This window comes from Castanea sativa, chromosome 2 (assembly GCF_040712315.1).
Source record: "Castanea sativa cultivar Marrone di Chiusa Pesio chromosome 2, ASM4071231v1".
In the NCBI taxonomy this organism is placed as follows: Eukaryota; Viridiplantae; Streptophyta; class Magnoliopsida; order Fagales; family Fagaceae; genus Castanea; species Castanea sativa.
This window is the reverse complement of record NC_134014.1, coordinates 49232937-49250250: the sequence shown is the minus strand read 5'-3', so window position 1 is coordinate 49250250 and position 17314 is coordinate 49232937. Positions and strand designations below refer to the sequence as shown.

The 17314-nt window shown below is 33.1% G+C and overlaps 1 protein-coding gene across 2 annotated transcripts; it reads right to left on the bottom strand.

Annotated features, from left to right (window-relative positions):
* Positions 1–7254: 7254 nt before the first annotated feature.
* On the bottom strand, positions 7255–8961 carry LOC142626474 (uncharacterized). Of its 2 annotated transcripts, none has more exons than XM_075800303.1 (3): positions 8894–8961; positions 8725–8795; positions 7255–8070 (listed from the first exon to the last, which is right to left on the bottom strand). In XM_075800303.1, the coding sequence occupies exons 1-3, from the start codon at positions 8934–8936 to the stop codon at positions 7429–7431; spliced, it is 756 nt and encodes a 251-aa protein (XP_075656418.1). In that variant the 5' UTR covers positions 8937–8961; the 3' UTR covers positions 7255–7428. The 2 variants fall into 2 exon arrangements, with proteins under 2 accessions (XP_075656418.1, XP_075656417.1); XM_075800302.1 differs by having other exon boundaries at positions 8873–8953.
* Positions 8962–17314: the final 8353 nt, after the last annotated feature.

Here is a 17314-nt window from a genome sequence, read left to right as displayed (position 1 = left end):
TCTTCTTCTCCTTCTTTTTTTCCCCTCTTTGCTTTTATCCTCACTGTATGAATTATATAGTTTCTATTTTAATATATTACATCCGTTTAATCATATGATGGACCTCCTGTTAAGGGGATGGTAGAACCCAGATGTTTACTCATTGAAGGGGTCAGTCACCTTGGGAAGGAAATAAAAGATATGAATCAGAAGGGTTTGTTTTATTACATGTGAAATTTATCTAATTTTTTTATTTGTCAATGTTACTATTTTTTTTTTGGGTTGAATTTTTTCAATATTACTAGTTTTGTTGTCTTGGGAAAGAAAATATATCAGCAACAGCAGTACTTCTCTCAAGGACACTCAAATCCAAATGTGGGTTTATAAGTTCATGCTCAAGAAATTCTATAGATCCAAAGCTTGTTTCAATTTTCTTTTTTCTTTTTTTTCCCTCTTTTAAGAGTCTATTTCAAAGGGAACATGTGGGTACTTCAGCAGTAAGAAAAATTCTTATAAAAATATATCAGAAGGCCACACAGCTTTTGTCTGCAACTCCTCAACTCTTGAAGATTCCGCTTTTGGTGAACTGAATCCATTAGAGATACCAAGAATCTGTTTTGATGTTGTTCATCCTCATTCATAATACAATGGTTTACTCATTTGTTTTTCTTATTAGAAAATTACACAAGTATAGCAATGATAATAGTTTATATTAAGCATCATCCACACCTATTTTTGATTTTGGTTCGGTTCCTTATAACAACAAGATTGGTCATTCAATAGTGGGAATTTAGTGGAAGCTAAGGTCACTTTCCTCGAGTCACGGTTCAGTCTGCTTGATAATGCTGGACGGGTGGACCTGCTTCCTTACTTGCGGCAAAATATGGAGAGAGAGAGAGAGAGAGAGAGAGAGAGAGAGAGAGGGAGAGATGTGGCTAAGGCCTAAGGGGTCCTTAGTTCTATGTATGGGGTTTGATGTTTCATTTTAACTAGCAAGAGATATACTTTTTTTGATTGATTGCCTCTTCTGGAGTCCAAGCCCTACCCACAAGAAATGCTCTAATTAAAGATGCTTTGCTTCTTCGGGGGGTATGCAGTTAAAGCTGCAAATAAGTGATGTGGTCCACATTCGGAAATATTGGTCAAAGGTTAGCTGGATCGGACAGTTTGTATAACCATCCTGTTTCTATGAATATACTTAATCTGATCAATTCATGGATTGTCTTTATACTTTGGCCATTGAAAAGAAAGTTCAAAGTAAAGGTTTTGAGTTCAAAAGTCATCTCAGCTAGATGGGAGTAACAACATTTAAAGTGAAAATTAAAAACAATGAAGGTTGAGGTTGCTTATTTATTTCTACAGTAACCCTCCTAGCTAGGATGTAATAGTTTGAATTAATGGGTTTCATCTTATTGTATATATAATCCACTAATCTGCCATCCATATCCGCTGGTTATACTCTGATTATGAAGTAGGCTTAATTTCTTCAACTTTTACTTCCATAATACTGGTTTGGTTGCCCGTGTATGATGGAAATGACATTGATAATCATCATCAACCAGACCAGCAAAATGATAAACTCAAAGACAGCAGTAGTAATCCATTTTTTGGGTTAGTTTTCCACTCATCATTTTTGCTAGCCTTATCATTATTGTTACCTCTTATGTCTATCTTATAAAGCTACTTTGTGAATATGAATACAAATTCTGCACTACACGTAGGCAGATTACAAACAACAACCCAATTCATTATATGACCAATAGTTATATAGTTTGAGTTTCCTGCTTGGCCAAAGATTTGATGTGTGAACATCGAAATTTACATTAATTTAACTTCTAGCAAAGCCCGTAATATACCGAAAGAAGAGAAAGTAAATATAATTTGTCTTGTATTAACAAAATCAGATGCCTTATCATTATCAATGAGTCATTTCAGTTTGACGCATTGAATTGAAGTAAGCACCTTTTTCTATTGTTTTCGCATGAGTATCGCACTTTGGGTCTTCTATATCGTTTCCTGATTTGGACACTAAAAGATGTATGCCAAAACCAAAACACTTGGAGCTAGCACTAGTTACAACCTTTGTTTTTTGTATGCTAATCTAATATCAAAATTCAGGCGCTTGTGATATTTCTGTTTGATAGTCAAGAAGATCACAAACTTGTTCGGTTAGTCGCCAACATTGCCAATCATGGTTTGATTTCACTCGATTGATTTCAGTCTAGGCATGGTACCACAAAATAGCAATTGCTTATTTTGGAATTTTTATGTACAGCTCATGGAAATCATTATTCTTTTTGCGGCTCATGTCTTCTCCATGTTTTTTTTTTTTTTCAAAAGCTTCTCAATGGTTATCTTCTTAACTTTTCACCATTCTTAAAATTTTCGAATATATATCTTTTTAAGAGGAATATTTTTTTTAGTTCATACTTTTTAAGAGGAACATAGTTCATATTAATATAAATTGAACTTTTTAAATATTAACAAAATTAAAAAGTCATCATAATTTGGGAGAAAAGAAAAAATATTTTACATTATTTTTGTTATTGTTCTTTTGGTTCTTTGAGAGTAAAGACAAATCGTACTTGCGATATAAAAAGTAAAGATTGAAGACAAGATATATGTCAATTAAGCTACAAACCCACTAGCCTATTTTACGACTTTCATGTCATTATGTATTATTATTCACTTTTTGGAGATCTGATATGACTTGGGCAGTAATTTTTCCAATAGATATCTTCTTCTTTTCTTGTTCAAAGTATAAAGAAACTATTATTATCCAAGCTTATATGCTGTGTGTGTTAGACTTATCTAGTTGCTTTGCATATAGGTTCATATATGTCCCAGATGAGTCAAGGTGCACATATGACATTGAAAGAGAAGGGGGGGGGGGGGGGGGGGGGCCTCATAAGATTCGTTTGGATGATCAACTTTTTGAAAGCAAACTTGAGGATTGGAAGGGAAAGGTTCGAAAGATGTTGGCTTTGGCACCTTAGATACCTTTTTGACAGTCGAAAGACCAGGACGCTTGAATGGCACTCCAATTGTGAAGCTGGGGCTGACCATAACATCGTGGTCCACTACTTGTCCCTACTCAATCCAAGGTCCAAAGGGGTGCAAGTGAGCCTTTTTTGTGATTCCAATTGTTATACTATGTGATGCCACAAGCCCACAACTTCATGGTGCTTTGAAATAAATGCTTGTCTAAGCAATTAGTTTGGACATGGTTTACGGGTGATCCAACCTTAAAAGCAATCAAATGCTTTGAATCCTTACAAATAATTCAAACTTAGAAATAAAATGCATCATTTTAGACATTTGATATTGGATAGAATTTCTTTCCAAATTAATCAATTTGGAAGTTTTCCTAAGTTATTAATACATAACGAGTCAAATGAGTATTCACGTTTTATTTAACTGTATGGTTTAATTTTTTTTTTTTTTTGATAATCAAATAATTTGTTTGAATGACTAAAAATAAACATGTGAATGGTCATTTAAAATGACAAATGCTGAGAGAAGAGATCCCTTTGATCAAATTTGAAGAAATTTTTTGTGTTTTGATATTTAATTAATAGAATCATCCCGCAATGGTTTATAGTGACAATAACTTCTTTCTAAAATTTTCCTAATAAGAATAAAAGCAAAAACAAAAAGTAGTGAAATGTGAATGACACTCAACTTAGGGCGATCTTTTGGCCCACTAGTGAAGGCACCTTCAAAGTCTTTAAGGTACTTCCCTGGAGGTCACCATTAACCCTATCAAAGGTGCCATTAAAATATGAGGTGTCCTGCATAGAGACCACCTTTAGTCCATTAGCAAAGGCACCTAGACTAGTAATGCAGCTTCATCATTTTGAGATAAGTGTTAAGAGAAAGTATCTCAAAAATGTTCTTCCTCTCTCTAACACCATATTGATATCATATGATTGTGAGGATCACACAACGTGAGAAGGATGACTCATATATTCAATATACGAAGTAATAATTGAAGTGTATTAAAGGGAAACAAATTGAGGATTCATATATATATATATATATATCACCTGCTTCATGATAATTACTCTTTATTATCAAGCTAGGGCACAATTAATTCTTGGTGTAGAAAAGTTTTGAACTCAAATCTCTTATTAAAAAAAAAACTTTACTAGTTGAACTAATTGGAACCCATAACTTTATTAGTATTTGGTTTCAATAGAATTATTCATTCATTAAAAAAAAGTAACAAAGGGCAAAAGAAATTAACGATTATTAAGAAATTAACAATTTTTTTTTCGAACGCAAAGTGTAACTCTTGGCGTGATATTCAAAATTATTCATTCATAATATATATTAAAGGGAAAAATCAAAAGAAATTAATCATCCTTGTTTTTGAATGTTAAGTGTTTTGATAAAATTGGTAAAAATGTAACTCTTGATGTGATATTGATGTGGTCCAGATTTTTTTAATGTGGGTGTTTAAGTCTTACAACATTGACTAATCCACTAAATGAGTGTTATCTCTTGTCTCAGACATGTCGAATAATTACAGGGAGAAATTCCTTTGACTGACCCCAAGATGAGTGTAAAAGGCTTGAATCAAGACCTATAATTCTTCTAAAGCTTAAAAAAATTATTTGGGGGGGGGGGTGTGAAACAGGTGGAGGTAGGGGGCGGAGCCAGAGGGGCGAGGAGGGGCACCGCCCCCCCCCCCCCCCCCCGACCCCACCCAAAAAAGCCCTTTATATAGTTCATTTAAAAAAAATTATAATGTTCTATTAGAGTAGTTCTTTGCCCCTTTGACTGCTAAAATACTCCCTCTGTCCCAATTTATTTATCTATTTTCAAAAATCAAACATTTTAAGAGAGCATTATTTATTGTCTTGTCTGCCTTAAAAAATGTATAAGTTTTCAAAATTACCCTTAAATAAATTTATCAAAAAATAAGAATATTAAATTTGAAATTACAGGCACAAAAATCTGCTCCTTACCACAATATTTGCATTTTTGAAATTACATAGTACAAATTGTAACTTATCCTCTTAATCAAATTTGAAAAATCTACAACTACCACAATACAAAAACTATTGGGTATTGGCTCCAAGCAATTTTGGATTACTTCAAATACAAATTCTAGTTTATCTTTTTAATCAATATTGATTTTTAAAAAATACTTGTTGGTTTTTTTTTTTCAAATGGTTTTGGAAATAAAGTAGGGACATAATAGGAATATTAGTAAATTAATGACTTCTAATTTTAGAAACTGGGCAATATTTTGGGATATCTCAAAATGGAATAAAGGACAAACAAATCGAGACGGAGTGACTATTTTCTTTATACATAGACTATACCATAACACGAAAAAATAAATAAAAAAATGCATTTTCCATCTAAGAAAGTCTAAAAACACAACAAAATTTCGCAATATTATTACAATACTCGTGTTTTTAGTTGGGCAAGATCATAGAATAATTTATTTTATTTTATATTGACCTACAATATACTAACACCTTAATATATTGTAAAAATATTGTGAAATTTTGTGGTGTTACTAAAAGAATTACTCCCACTTTTATCAATTAGCCTAACACTGAAATAAATAGCCACCAACTATCACCTTTATTTTTTAAGTTAAAGCATGTGTGCACTTTGACCAATATTCAAGAGTTTTTTTTTCACTTATCCAAATTCCTTTCTTTCACTTCAGCTACAACCTGGGGAACTCAAACTTTACACATAATAATAATAATAATAATAATAATGAAATGTCTTGTGTGGTACTAAATCAGTAAAGCATCCATTATTTTTTTCACCTCTATTTCTTTTCTTTTTTTCATAGTTTCCAATTTTGAGTTTTAACCATAAATCTATAATTTAAATAATTAGAAAAATAGAGAATGAAAGTTGAAAATTTATTTTCTCAAATTATTACATGGAATCAAATTAGATGTCTAAAATTTGTGTATATAGATTAATCTCTTACTTTGCTTGTATGAATGAGTTGTTTTACAATTGTTTATTTTATTTTACAGTTGTTTAAATTTTAATATATTTTTTATAACAATTACCGTTATTTATACTTTTATTAGTAATATTGATTATTATTATTATTATTATTTTGTCTTTTGATCTTGCCTCCCTAAACTCGCCACTGGGTGAAGGGGAATAGTGGGTTACATTTAGTTGAATTAATGATCCTCCCACAACAAAATGAGCATGACAGTTTTTTCTTTAATAATACATTGATAGTTGGGGTGAGGTGATTTGAATTTTGAATATCTCCACTAAGAACATCAGAAAATGTCAATTGAATTACAAGACTCCTAGAGAATGTGAGATGTTTTAAATAAAAAATTCAACATAATTTGAGGTGAACCTTCTCCCACCTTTGTACTTTGGAAACAAAATATCGACTTGGGACTTCCAAATGGCACCAATAATGTGATAGGACTTTGGCTTTCCAAATTCCAATTGTAATGAACATCGAAAAAGCATATATGGAATACTATTAATTAAGCCTCAAAACCTAGCATTATAGGGTGGAGTTGAACCCTTTGAAATAATACATATCCGGTAGTTTAAATGTACATCTAAAGTGATCATGAAAAGTAACAAACGGTTCATTGACCTAGTCTAAAGGGGAATTGAGTAATATCATTGAGCTATAAGGTTCTTGGCCATTAATAAATTACCCTTGAAAACTTAATTTTCCAAACCAAAACAATTGCTTGGAGTTGAAGTTGGTCATCCCACCATCATATGGGCCAAGATTAAAGACAAAATCCCCAGGCTCTTTGGCAGACAAGAGGTCCAAAGTAATTCTCAGGCGTAGGTCCACACCCCAAATAATTTTCAAGCCCACGGCAAACCAGTGACTGCCATAATAGCTTCCCCAGCTCATCTTTTGTCTCATTAATTTTTGCTCATATGTCACATTATTACATGTTGGTCAGAGGCCAACAACAATCTCACAATTTTGTCACCTTTTTGGTTTGCCTTCCTTTTTCTTTTTATGAAGCTTCTAGAAATTCCTGCAGGCCTCTTAAATGTCTGCAAGCTTTGGAAAAAAATAAATAAATACTACTATGTTGGGATTATTTAATGCCATTGGGATTTGTATGATTAATTAATGTTATGAGACTCCACTTTATATATTCTTCTATTTTCTCCTATCTTCACTGCAGCCATTATGTGTCATCAATATTTTAATACAACTTTTGCCTAACGCTTAGATCACAAATTCACCAAAATATACAATTTATTATTTACATAGAAAAGGTCAGCTTAACACCCATATTAAAATAACAATACAATAAATCCCTTTCATAATCAACAAACACTTTACAATAATTCGCAAAACAATTCATCGAAGAATATATTTATTCCCAAGTCAGCAATATCATGACCCATAATCACACGTAAATTATTAGTATCGTTATTGCTTTTCATATCAGAAAGTACAAAACGATGTCAAACTTTCCATCCTTGTTCACGTATTTTGTTCTCACCGCTTGCTTTGATCTTGAGCAGCCCAGAAGCACTAGTGCAATTTCTCCTAACAGTGTCAAGGCTAAGATTCGGGTAGCGGCTGTGGCCATTGCTTGGGGTTCTAGCAAGAGTTAAGCTTGCATTATTTTGTCTGTTAATAACAAAAGGACCTGCATTGGATCGAAGAGTCTTCGCCCAATCGAACTTTTTGGTCTTAGGAGCCATTAGTACTGCTTGCATATTTTCTGATCTTGAAGTCCCTGGCCTACCCTTCTCAGGAGCTTCTTTCTTATTGCTCTCTTTTATTTCAATTTTGGTTCCTCCTTCCATTTTTATGCTTATGTTTACCTCAAGAAGTGTTTTGTTATTGTTTTTTATTTGTTGACTTTGTGTCTCAAATAATGCAGATACTTTTCTTTCATTCCTTTCCCTTCGCTGCTGGTAGAGCCGGTGCAACCTGATGGCATGATGGTATATCCCATCTTTAATTTCTTGCTCTAAATCTCTTTCTATATCCATCTCAAGCTCACTGCGAATTTTCAGCTCCTCTTTTGACAAGGAAGCCCCCAGTAGGACTTGCTTGTTCCGAATATTATTTCTTGAATGTGCTTCATTAAGATCAGTCTGTACCACAGTAAAAAAAAAACTAATTTAGGGTTTGTTTGGATAGAACTTATTGTTGAAAACTGAAAATTGAAAACACTGTAGTAAAATAATTTTAAAATGTGTGAATAGTACCGCGAGACCCATTTTTAATGAAAAAGTGGCTGAAAAGTAAAATTTGTGGATCCGTGAACAGTGCACGAATGCACTGTTCACGGAAAACTTGGTCAACAACTACAGCTGGGAAGGAAAAAAAAAAAAAAAAATTTGAAGGCTAGACGTGGACGTGGACGTGGACATGGACGCTGGACGCTGGATTCAAACACATTCTAATTGACCCCAATGTTCTAATTAACTGATAAATTGTTGTTTTTGTACCCAGAAATAATAATTTAACAAATATCATAACACAATGTAATATAAAACAATAAAAAGGACGTACACAAGAATTTTGGTGACGAAGTAAAAAAAGTTTTTATAAAAGAAAAACCACTCCAAAGACATTTTATCCATAGAATTTTATACGAGTGTGTGTAACAATTTTTATCCATATATAAACAGAAATAGTTTCGATACTAGCATTAGTAAAAGAATGCCAAAATCACCATATATCGGTAATTAAAAATGAAGAAAAGAAACAGGTAATAGGAGCTGGAACTTTATATTTATACTTACCAAAGAGCCATTCCATGAATCGCTATGACAATTCAAATGTGATTGCTCCCCTGATGACAGAACAGATAAATCTGCAAAACCCACAAAGGATATGAGAGTTGAAACTAAAAACTAATGAATTGAGAAATAAGAGTTTAATTCTACTAACTAGGAATTGAAACTGATAAACCTAGTATATCAGCATTGGTGCATCTTCCTGCTTCTTTGTCCATCTTGATCTATATTATATGTTTTTTCACTTGTCCTGCAAATACAACCTCCTTAAATCCTAGTAAAATTGATTTGGACTGTTGGGAACGGGACCATGTGACACAGCCGCACATTTGGAATGAAGAGGACATAAGAGAGGATGTTTAGGGAAAGAATGACCGTTAGAGACGTTATTTCTGTTGGCTTATTCAAATTTAGGAGCCAAATATCTCAGCCTGAAAATGGGAAGTAATTCATGTAAATGTTGGATATAAGAAGAGAGTTGTTTTCCATAGATAACTAGTTCTTTACGTGGAAGGAACCAAGAATTTGGGTTGCACTTAAAGCACAATCAATACCCCACATGTTTGATGTGTGTGGCTACGGCCTATATATGGATAGTTTACCTTTCCACTGGGCTAACAAGGCTTGTTGAAAGAGAACTCAGAGTACTGCTTAGCTTCGTCTTGTTTGGACACCATTTGGGCTTAATTTCTTGGCCCATGTCAGCTTTTCTTTTTCCTCCCTATGTATTATATATAAGTCTTGGTTTCAGCTGTAATGAGGACTTGCATTATTGGAGCTGATTAGTCTGTTTCGTTTATGTTAAAAGGTCGAAAATTGACCTGCCCCCTACCTCCAAAAGCTTGACCCTCTTAATTTTTTTTTAAAAGCCCAAATGATAACAAAAATGTGCTCAACAATAAAACTTTACCAATCTGAAAAATAAAGAAAAAATTAGCCTAATTAACAAAAATCATCAACAAAAACTTAACAAATAGGCCCAGGTCTATCTTTCACTAAATTCAAAAGAAAAACCCTAAAATTATACAAAAGAGAGAGTAGTGAACTGTGAATCTCTTCCACCTCTAGAACTTTATGGCTTGTTTGGATTGAAGGGGAAAGGAAGGGGAGTGGAGGGAAGTAGAGCAGAGTTGGCTAAAAATAAGCTAATTTTAGGTCAAATCTACTTTACTCTACTCTACTCTCTTTCCGTCTCCCTCAATCCAAACAGACCATAAGGCAACTAACGTTGACTAAACTCAACATCCATGAAATGATAAGCCATCGAGATTGAGAGAATTGGGAAATTTTGTTTGGTCACGGTTTTTAAGGGGAGCGGCAAAGCCCATGGCCACAAAGAAAAAGAACCAAATTTATTTATTAGATATATTTATTATAAAAAATGATATAGTATATGGCTCCACTTTCAATAATTTAAAAGTTTATGGTATTTAAAAAAAAATAAAATTTAGTGTTTAATTTGAAATATTCCCAAATTAGAGAAGAATTATATAATTTATTGAAGTCTTTAATAAATGACAGTGGCCACTTGACTTTAGAGTTTGTTTGGCCAGCTCCTTGCATTTCTAATTTTTCCATCAAATGATGGGTTGCAAGATGAATCAAATCATGGAGAAAAATATGATATTTTTCTCTTCTTTGGACAGGCAAAACCACTTTTCATCCATATGGGCATATTGAACATACCTTTAAAATTTGGGCTGTTGTTGAGACCATGGAAAAGCAAAATTGAAACATTGCTTTCGTAGTTCTTATTCTCCATAGTACACTACTATGTGATCAAAGCATTTGAGCGTAGCCAAATATGATTAAAAAAAAAAAAAGGAATAATAACATTATAAATTTTACTATGCAAGAAAATTGATTTTTAATCACTTAAAGCATAAATAAACATTACACAAATAAAAACTCTAACATAAATAGATGCAATTTAATATTATGAACATGAAACTAACACAAATAAAAATAGCTATTTGGGAATCAGGGAAACATTACAAATAGGGGTGTTCAAGAGTTGATCCGGACTGAGTCACCAAGTCATATATATATCCTAAACTCATTGCTTCCTCAATCGAATCAATCCAAATCTACTTATTTTTTAGCCAAATCAACCCAGATATGCCTCTCATTTGCTCCTTAAACTTTGAAGGTGAGACACTCACAACTCCACTCTCCTTGTTCGGATTCGAGAGTGGGTTTTGATAAAATTCTAGATCTTAGGTTTTGAGTTTTATTGTAGTTGATTTGTTATGGGGGTAATGGATTTGAATCCTTGGAAGATCTCTCTCTCTCTCTCTCTCTCTCTCTCTCTCTCTCTCTCTCATATGTGATGGTGGCCGCCGACTACTGCATCGATGGAAGCTGCCACCAAAGTTGCAAAAATTCAATTTAACTATCCTACAACAGTTCTCATTTTTAAGAAATAGATGCCAATGGTGTGACCCAAAAAACCCTTTCAAAACTAGCTACACCAACCTATGAACACCCCTAATTACACCAAAAAAAGAAAAAAGAAAAAAAATTTGATCTTAAAGCTAAAAGGAATGAACAAAGAACAACAAAGAAATTTTGAGAGAAATAGGTGAGAGTGTGAGTAAAAGTTGATAAGAATAATTTAATTTAGCGACATTCATAACATGCATGAATCAAATATTGGTAAGGGAATGTAAAGAAATTTCTGAAATCTTAGCTTGAGCAATGTTTCAAATCGTGCTTAACATTTTACATGGATAAACTTTCTTTTTTGATTTAGGGTTCATTTGGTTAAGCATTTTGGGAGGAGCTTAAAAAAGCATTTTTAAAATCTAACAATCCATTTTGCAATAGCAACTCATCATAGCTTTTTTTTTTTTTTTTTTTTTATAAATGCTTATTTTAAACTCAAAACATAATTTTGCAAGAGCTTATACAAACACACCCTTAAGATATAAAAGGTTTTTTTTATGCTTTATATCAAGTTTTCTTTTTTCATTTCAAAAGATAAGAATGAAAGAGAGGATAACAATTGAGGAAAAGAGACAGGCAATGGAAATTTGTGTTGGCAAGGAAACCCCATAAATAAAAAGAGTACATTTGTGTTGATTTAAGATCTCGGATTGATCCTATCAAAAAAAAAAAATCTCGGATTGGTTCCTCAAAAAAAGAAAAAGAAAAAAAAGATCTCGGAAAAGAATAGATCCCGAATTGTCTCCAAGACTCCAACTATCATCCACTAAGTGCATACGGCCTGTAGAGTTTGTATCGTATTTAAAATTTAATTTTGTTAGTGTCTTTGTCAATAAAATATCTGGTGGTTCTATTAAATAAAACCATCAAATAAAAAATATAAAAAAACTTATATTAAAATTTGATAAAAACAATTAAAAAGAGTTGATAATCATAAATAAGATAATACTAGTAAAAGTTTGATAAGAAGTAGAACCACTCCAAAAAGAGAATAAGGGTCCGTTTGGATACCGCTGATAACTGAAAACTGAAAACACTGTAGGAAAATAATTTTAAATATGTAAATAGTGTCGTAAGACCCATTTTTAATAAAAAAAAATTGTTGAAAAAAAAAAGGTTTATGAGTCCCGTGAACAATGCACGGGACCCACTAAAATGCACTTCTCAATGAAAAAAATGAAACGCAGACGCACTGCGTTTCAGCAATATCCAAACGGATACTGAGAAAATATTTTGAAAGTACATATAAGTCAATTGTAAAATGATGATTAAAAATCAATAGAAGTGGCAATTATGTGAGATAGTCATTTGGCACACCTATAATTTTTAAAAACACAATTTTTATTATGTAGTATATAATATTATAGAATCAATATATGATGTTTATTTTATAATGAATGTTCTTCATTATTATACTAAGATATCGATTGATTTTTTTTTTTTTTAAGGTGAGGATAAGATTTTTTATTTTAGCTGATTAGAGAGATGAAAATTATGTTTGTATGACAATATTTGATTTAGCCCCTCCATGTGGTGGCCTCTGATTGGTGATGTACATGGAAAGCTACCAAAACCGTTCCTTGAGGCAGCGTGGAGTCTGCAGAATGTAGAGGCCAGTCAAGTCAGAGTAGCACAAGAATGGACCACAAACAAAAGTCCATTCTTTACACGTGGGAAAAGAAGTGAAGCAAAATCGGACCAGCCGAGTTTAATCAACCAACAATGCCAAGACCACCTCAATTAACAGGCGAGTCGTAAGTAGTAAAGCTATAAATCTATATAAACCAATAAATATTTTCTCCCCTACTTATAACTCGTTATTAGGTGATAAAAATGATGCCACGACGCTCTCATTTTTCAAGGTCATTATATCTGTAACCAAACAGATCATTAAAAGTCTTTATGCCTTAGCAGTTAGCACGTGATTAAAATATAAGGTATCAGTGAGTGTGACTTGGAAAGGAAATGCGAATCCGATGCTTGTGATTCTGTGTAGTAGGTAAACCTTTCTTTCCAACTGAAACAAGCCAGTAGCGGCAGGTAGAGATTGTTTTCTTTGTTAAGAAAACAATAGAGAAAAGTCAACTACCTACAAAATCTACTCTCTTTTTTATTTATTTATGAGATACAAAAATAGTATAGAACCCAGATGTTGTTTGTTGAAAACTTGAAATATAGGAATGCGTGATCAGTTTGCACGTTAACACCGACCCATAAGATCTATTATACCTATTTTGAATTGCGTGACGATGCCTATGAGATCAGACAATGTCTTTTTCTAATGAGTTGTATGAATTTCTTCAGTTATGTGAATTCCCACTTTGTTGTCTTATTATGGAGGCAATCATGGCATAATGGTCTAAAGTTGGAGGTTTGCATGTTTTATATCGAACAATCTCTATTAATTGTATATTAATTTTTTTTTTTTATTCTAAACTAAACAACTGAATAAATTATTATGATCACCTATGAGGGAAAAAAAAAAAAACTTGACATGAAGTGGTAGAGTAACAATATAGAATGGAGACCGATTTTACTCTTTTTAAGGAAATAATCGAAGGCCTTTTAAAATGAAAATGATCAAGTTCATGTCAATATTAGATAAAAGAACATTATATATATTGTTCACATTGCCATTAAGTGTATGTCTAGTCAACAAATTCGATACAAACAACAATAGTAGCAATAATATATCAAGGTAGGTGGTATGATTTTAGGTGAGGGTGTTCTAGTAAATGGAGGTGGAGATCAGTAGCTCTGAGTTGGAAGCTTGAGTGATATGGTTCTTGCATAGTAATGAGCACAGTACCAAACTAGGCGGTATGCTACAATTGTGAGCATTCCAAAGCTTAAGAGTTCGTTTGGTAATGTTGTTTTAATAACGTTATTTAAGTATTGTGAAAATACGTGTGGATAAAAAAATGTTATGGAACTGTTGTTTAAACAACACTACCAATTACACCCCTAAGTTAGTGAAGTTTCAAAGAGGTTTTAGCTAAGCTTAGTTCTCGAGTGTGAAGCATACCTCTTAACGGACAAGAGGAGGGGGGGGGGGGTATTTATACTTCCTTAAGCATGTGTTGGTCCTGAATCTACTGATGACCATCATAACTTACAATGCCTTGCCTTGCCTGTTTGGGTGGTCCCTTCTAATTAGTTGGAAATTTCACCAGAGGACAAGTCACATCGCATTTAATGCTGAGAGAAAAACTCAGTGGTGATAGGTTACACAATTTATGCAATTATTATTGATGTGACCCCTTGCACGGTGTTTTTGAGCAACGGTGCCGTTCATAAGTATGATACCATATGTAGTATTATCCTTGACGTGTGAGGGTACCAAGATGCCCTTGGTGTTTTTGAGAAACAAATAAGTTGTTTTATTCAAAATAAATTATGTAACATCAAATAATACAATACTATATCAACAAGTCTTCAAGCCATACCTATGCTCATCACATATTTTTACCTTTCTAGATAAAGCATGAGCAACGGTTACCATTGCGTTTCAAACAAGGTAGTGAATCTCATACCATACCGGCCGGTATGACCTGTAATTTTCGTACCGGCACCTACTCCGGTACAGAAATGCATTTGTTTCGTGCCGGATTAAATACCGGTCTTACCGGGTTGATTCGGTCATACCGGAGCAAATACCGGATTCCAGCCGATAAATGCATACCGGACCGAAACAAAAAAGAGTTAACTATCAGATCTAAAACTAAAAGTCGCTCTCCCTCCTCTCAATGACTTACTAGATTAGCGTCGATCACGTTGCCTACGTAGTAAACATGCTTCTTTGTCACCCTCACCTTGTTGATCTATCTCTCTTCTTCGATATCGTCTTTTTCTTATTCATTTGCTCTGCTCCTCTGGTTTATATTCTTCTTTATTTTTGTTTTACATGGGTCTTAATTTAAGTGCTGGTTGCTATGTGAGTGTGTGACTGGCAGACTCACTGACCCCTCACGTGATGGGTAATTATTTTTGAATTGAAGTGAATGGTTAAAAAGCTTTCTTGGAACTATAAGAAATTGCACAAATAGTCAAACATTACTCCAATAGCTGTCCGCCACTCTTGTTTCATGGGAAATTGTTTATCATTCAATATCAATTCTGTGCTTTGAAAGTTTTATTGGGTAGTCAAATAAAATATTGGGCTTGGATAGAGGTTTAAAATAGCTTGGACATGGGCTAGTAGCATAAACAAAATAAATAGGAATTTAAGTTTTAATTAAATATATTAAGTTATGTTTTAAGATTAATAAGTTCTAATTATTTATATAAATTCATATATATATATATATATATATATATATAAATTGCGGTAAATCTGAAACGGTACACCGGTATTGACTGGTACCCGAAATATATCGTACCGCTGGCCAAACCGGTACAGCCTCCGGTACGGTATTGACTTCCTTGGTTTCAAATGGAAAAACTTACATTCTCTTAAAGCAGCAAAGTAGGATATAAGATGTCCTCTATCACATGTCCAAAAATAGATTAATTATGATCATTCTTTAGCAGAGCTTAAATAACCACAACATCATCATCTTCAAAAGACACATCTATTAGCCTCATTTCAATTGCAAATTGCATTACTTTACAATAGTTGAGTTGACATGATTTTACAAATTCTTATCTTGACTCGCTATTTATATAACTTTTTTACTTACTACTAACAATTTGTCATATCAGCGAGGTGTGAAATTTTTTGTGTCTATAAACTTTCTCTATCTAACGCTTGGGATCATTTCAAGAATTCGTTAGTAACTATTTGATGTTCATGTGTGACAGCATGAGACGGGGACTATATTCAATCCAAATATTAGTCGGGTTTTCTAAGCCTTGAATGGCAAATCTAATTCAGCAACACCAAAAAAGGGTGCAACAACGTCTTAATTAGCCCGTGATGTTTTCACCTATCTCTGCGCTTTTCCAAGCTATAGGTAAAAGGCATGGGAACAATGGAGCAGAGATCTACATAGTTTCCACCAAAATCTCTAATGCTATAACGGTATAACCAAGAATAAACTTGTACAGCAGGCTAACCTCAAACTTGGCAATGCATTTACATTCAATAATGTCAGGCCTTAACAAACTTAGCATCATCAACAAATTCAACAGTGCCAAACCCATCAATCAGGATTGTTAATTCATATGTCGAAAATGTCGACGGGGAACCAGTCAAAACTGTGTTGAACCCCTCGGCTTTGGCTGTTGTTGATCAGTCTTGGCCCGGTAGTTAGTTAGGTTTTTTTTTTTTTTTTTTTTTTTGGGTTCCAAAATAATGTTGAGGGTTCAATGAATCAATTGTCAACTGTTGATTTAGAAAACTAATTGATAACCGACCAAGTGACATAGATATAACCATGAAAAAAAAAAGTGACATAGATAGTCTCACTCTATCTATAAACTAATCCATAAATTATTGATTTTTTTTTTTATACAAAAAGTTGATAGTCTCTCTGTATCAAAATTTCACACCCTTCCCCTTCATCCTCTATCGTGTTGGATCCAAATTAACAATGATGGACCATCAATAGGACCGAGAGGGGCCTTGCCCCCCCCCCCCCCCCCCCCCCCCAAATTTACAAAAAAAAATTAAGGAATTTTTTTTAGGGAATTATCCTAAATAATTTGAAATATATATATATATGTATATATATATATATATATTTATATATATACACACACAAGAAAGTCTAAAAACAAACATGACTTCCATTTATATAAAAGAATAATACTAGAAATACAAATTATTTTACAAAAATAAGAGATTAGCCATATCATTATTTTGTAAAAATATTGTAAAATAGAATACAATCCAATAATATATATGTCAAAAAATTACAATAATTAAACATTCAACATCTTTAAAATGAACACAAAGTTATTTTAACAATTACCTCAACAAGTAAAAGGGGAAAAAATTCTAATTTTCATTCCAACACATTTAGGACTTACTTGTACCACATCAGTAGAAAAATTGAAAGGTCAATAGCTTTGTTGATTTGCCGCACCACCATGTCCCCCATACAATTGTAGGAAATTTTGCTCACAATGCTCTCACAGGTGACTCTCTCTCTCTTGCTTTCTCTGTCTCCATTGGCATTTGCCTTTTTTTTTTCTTTTCAATTTTTTCTTT

Bases quoted from the DNA above. Each gene is read 5' to 3' on its own strand.
- LOC142626474 (XM_075800302.1), bottom strand. From the start codon at position 8,936: ATGGACAAAGAAGCAGGAAGATGCACCAATGCTGATATACTAGGTTTA. The intron at 8,796-8,872 runs GTTAGTAGAATT...TGGGTTTTGCAG, and splicing joins TTTATCAGTTTCAATTCCTA to ATTTATCTGTTCTGTCATCA. The intron at 8,071-8,724 runs GTAAGTATAAAT...ACTGTGGTACAG, and splicing joins ATTCATGGAATGGCTCTTTG to ACTGATCTTAATGAAGCACA.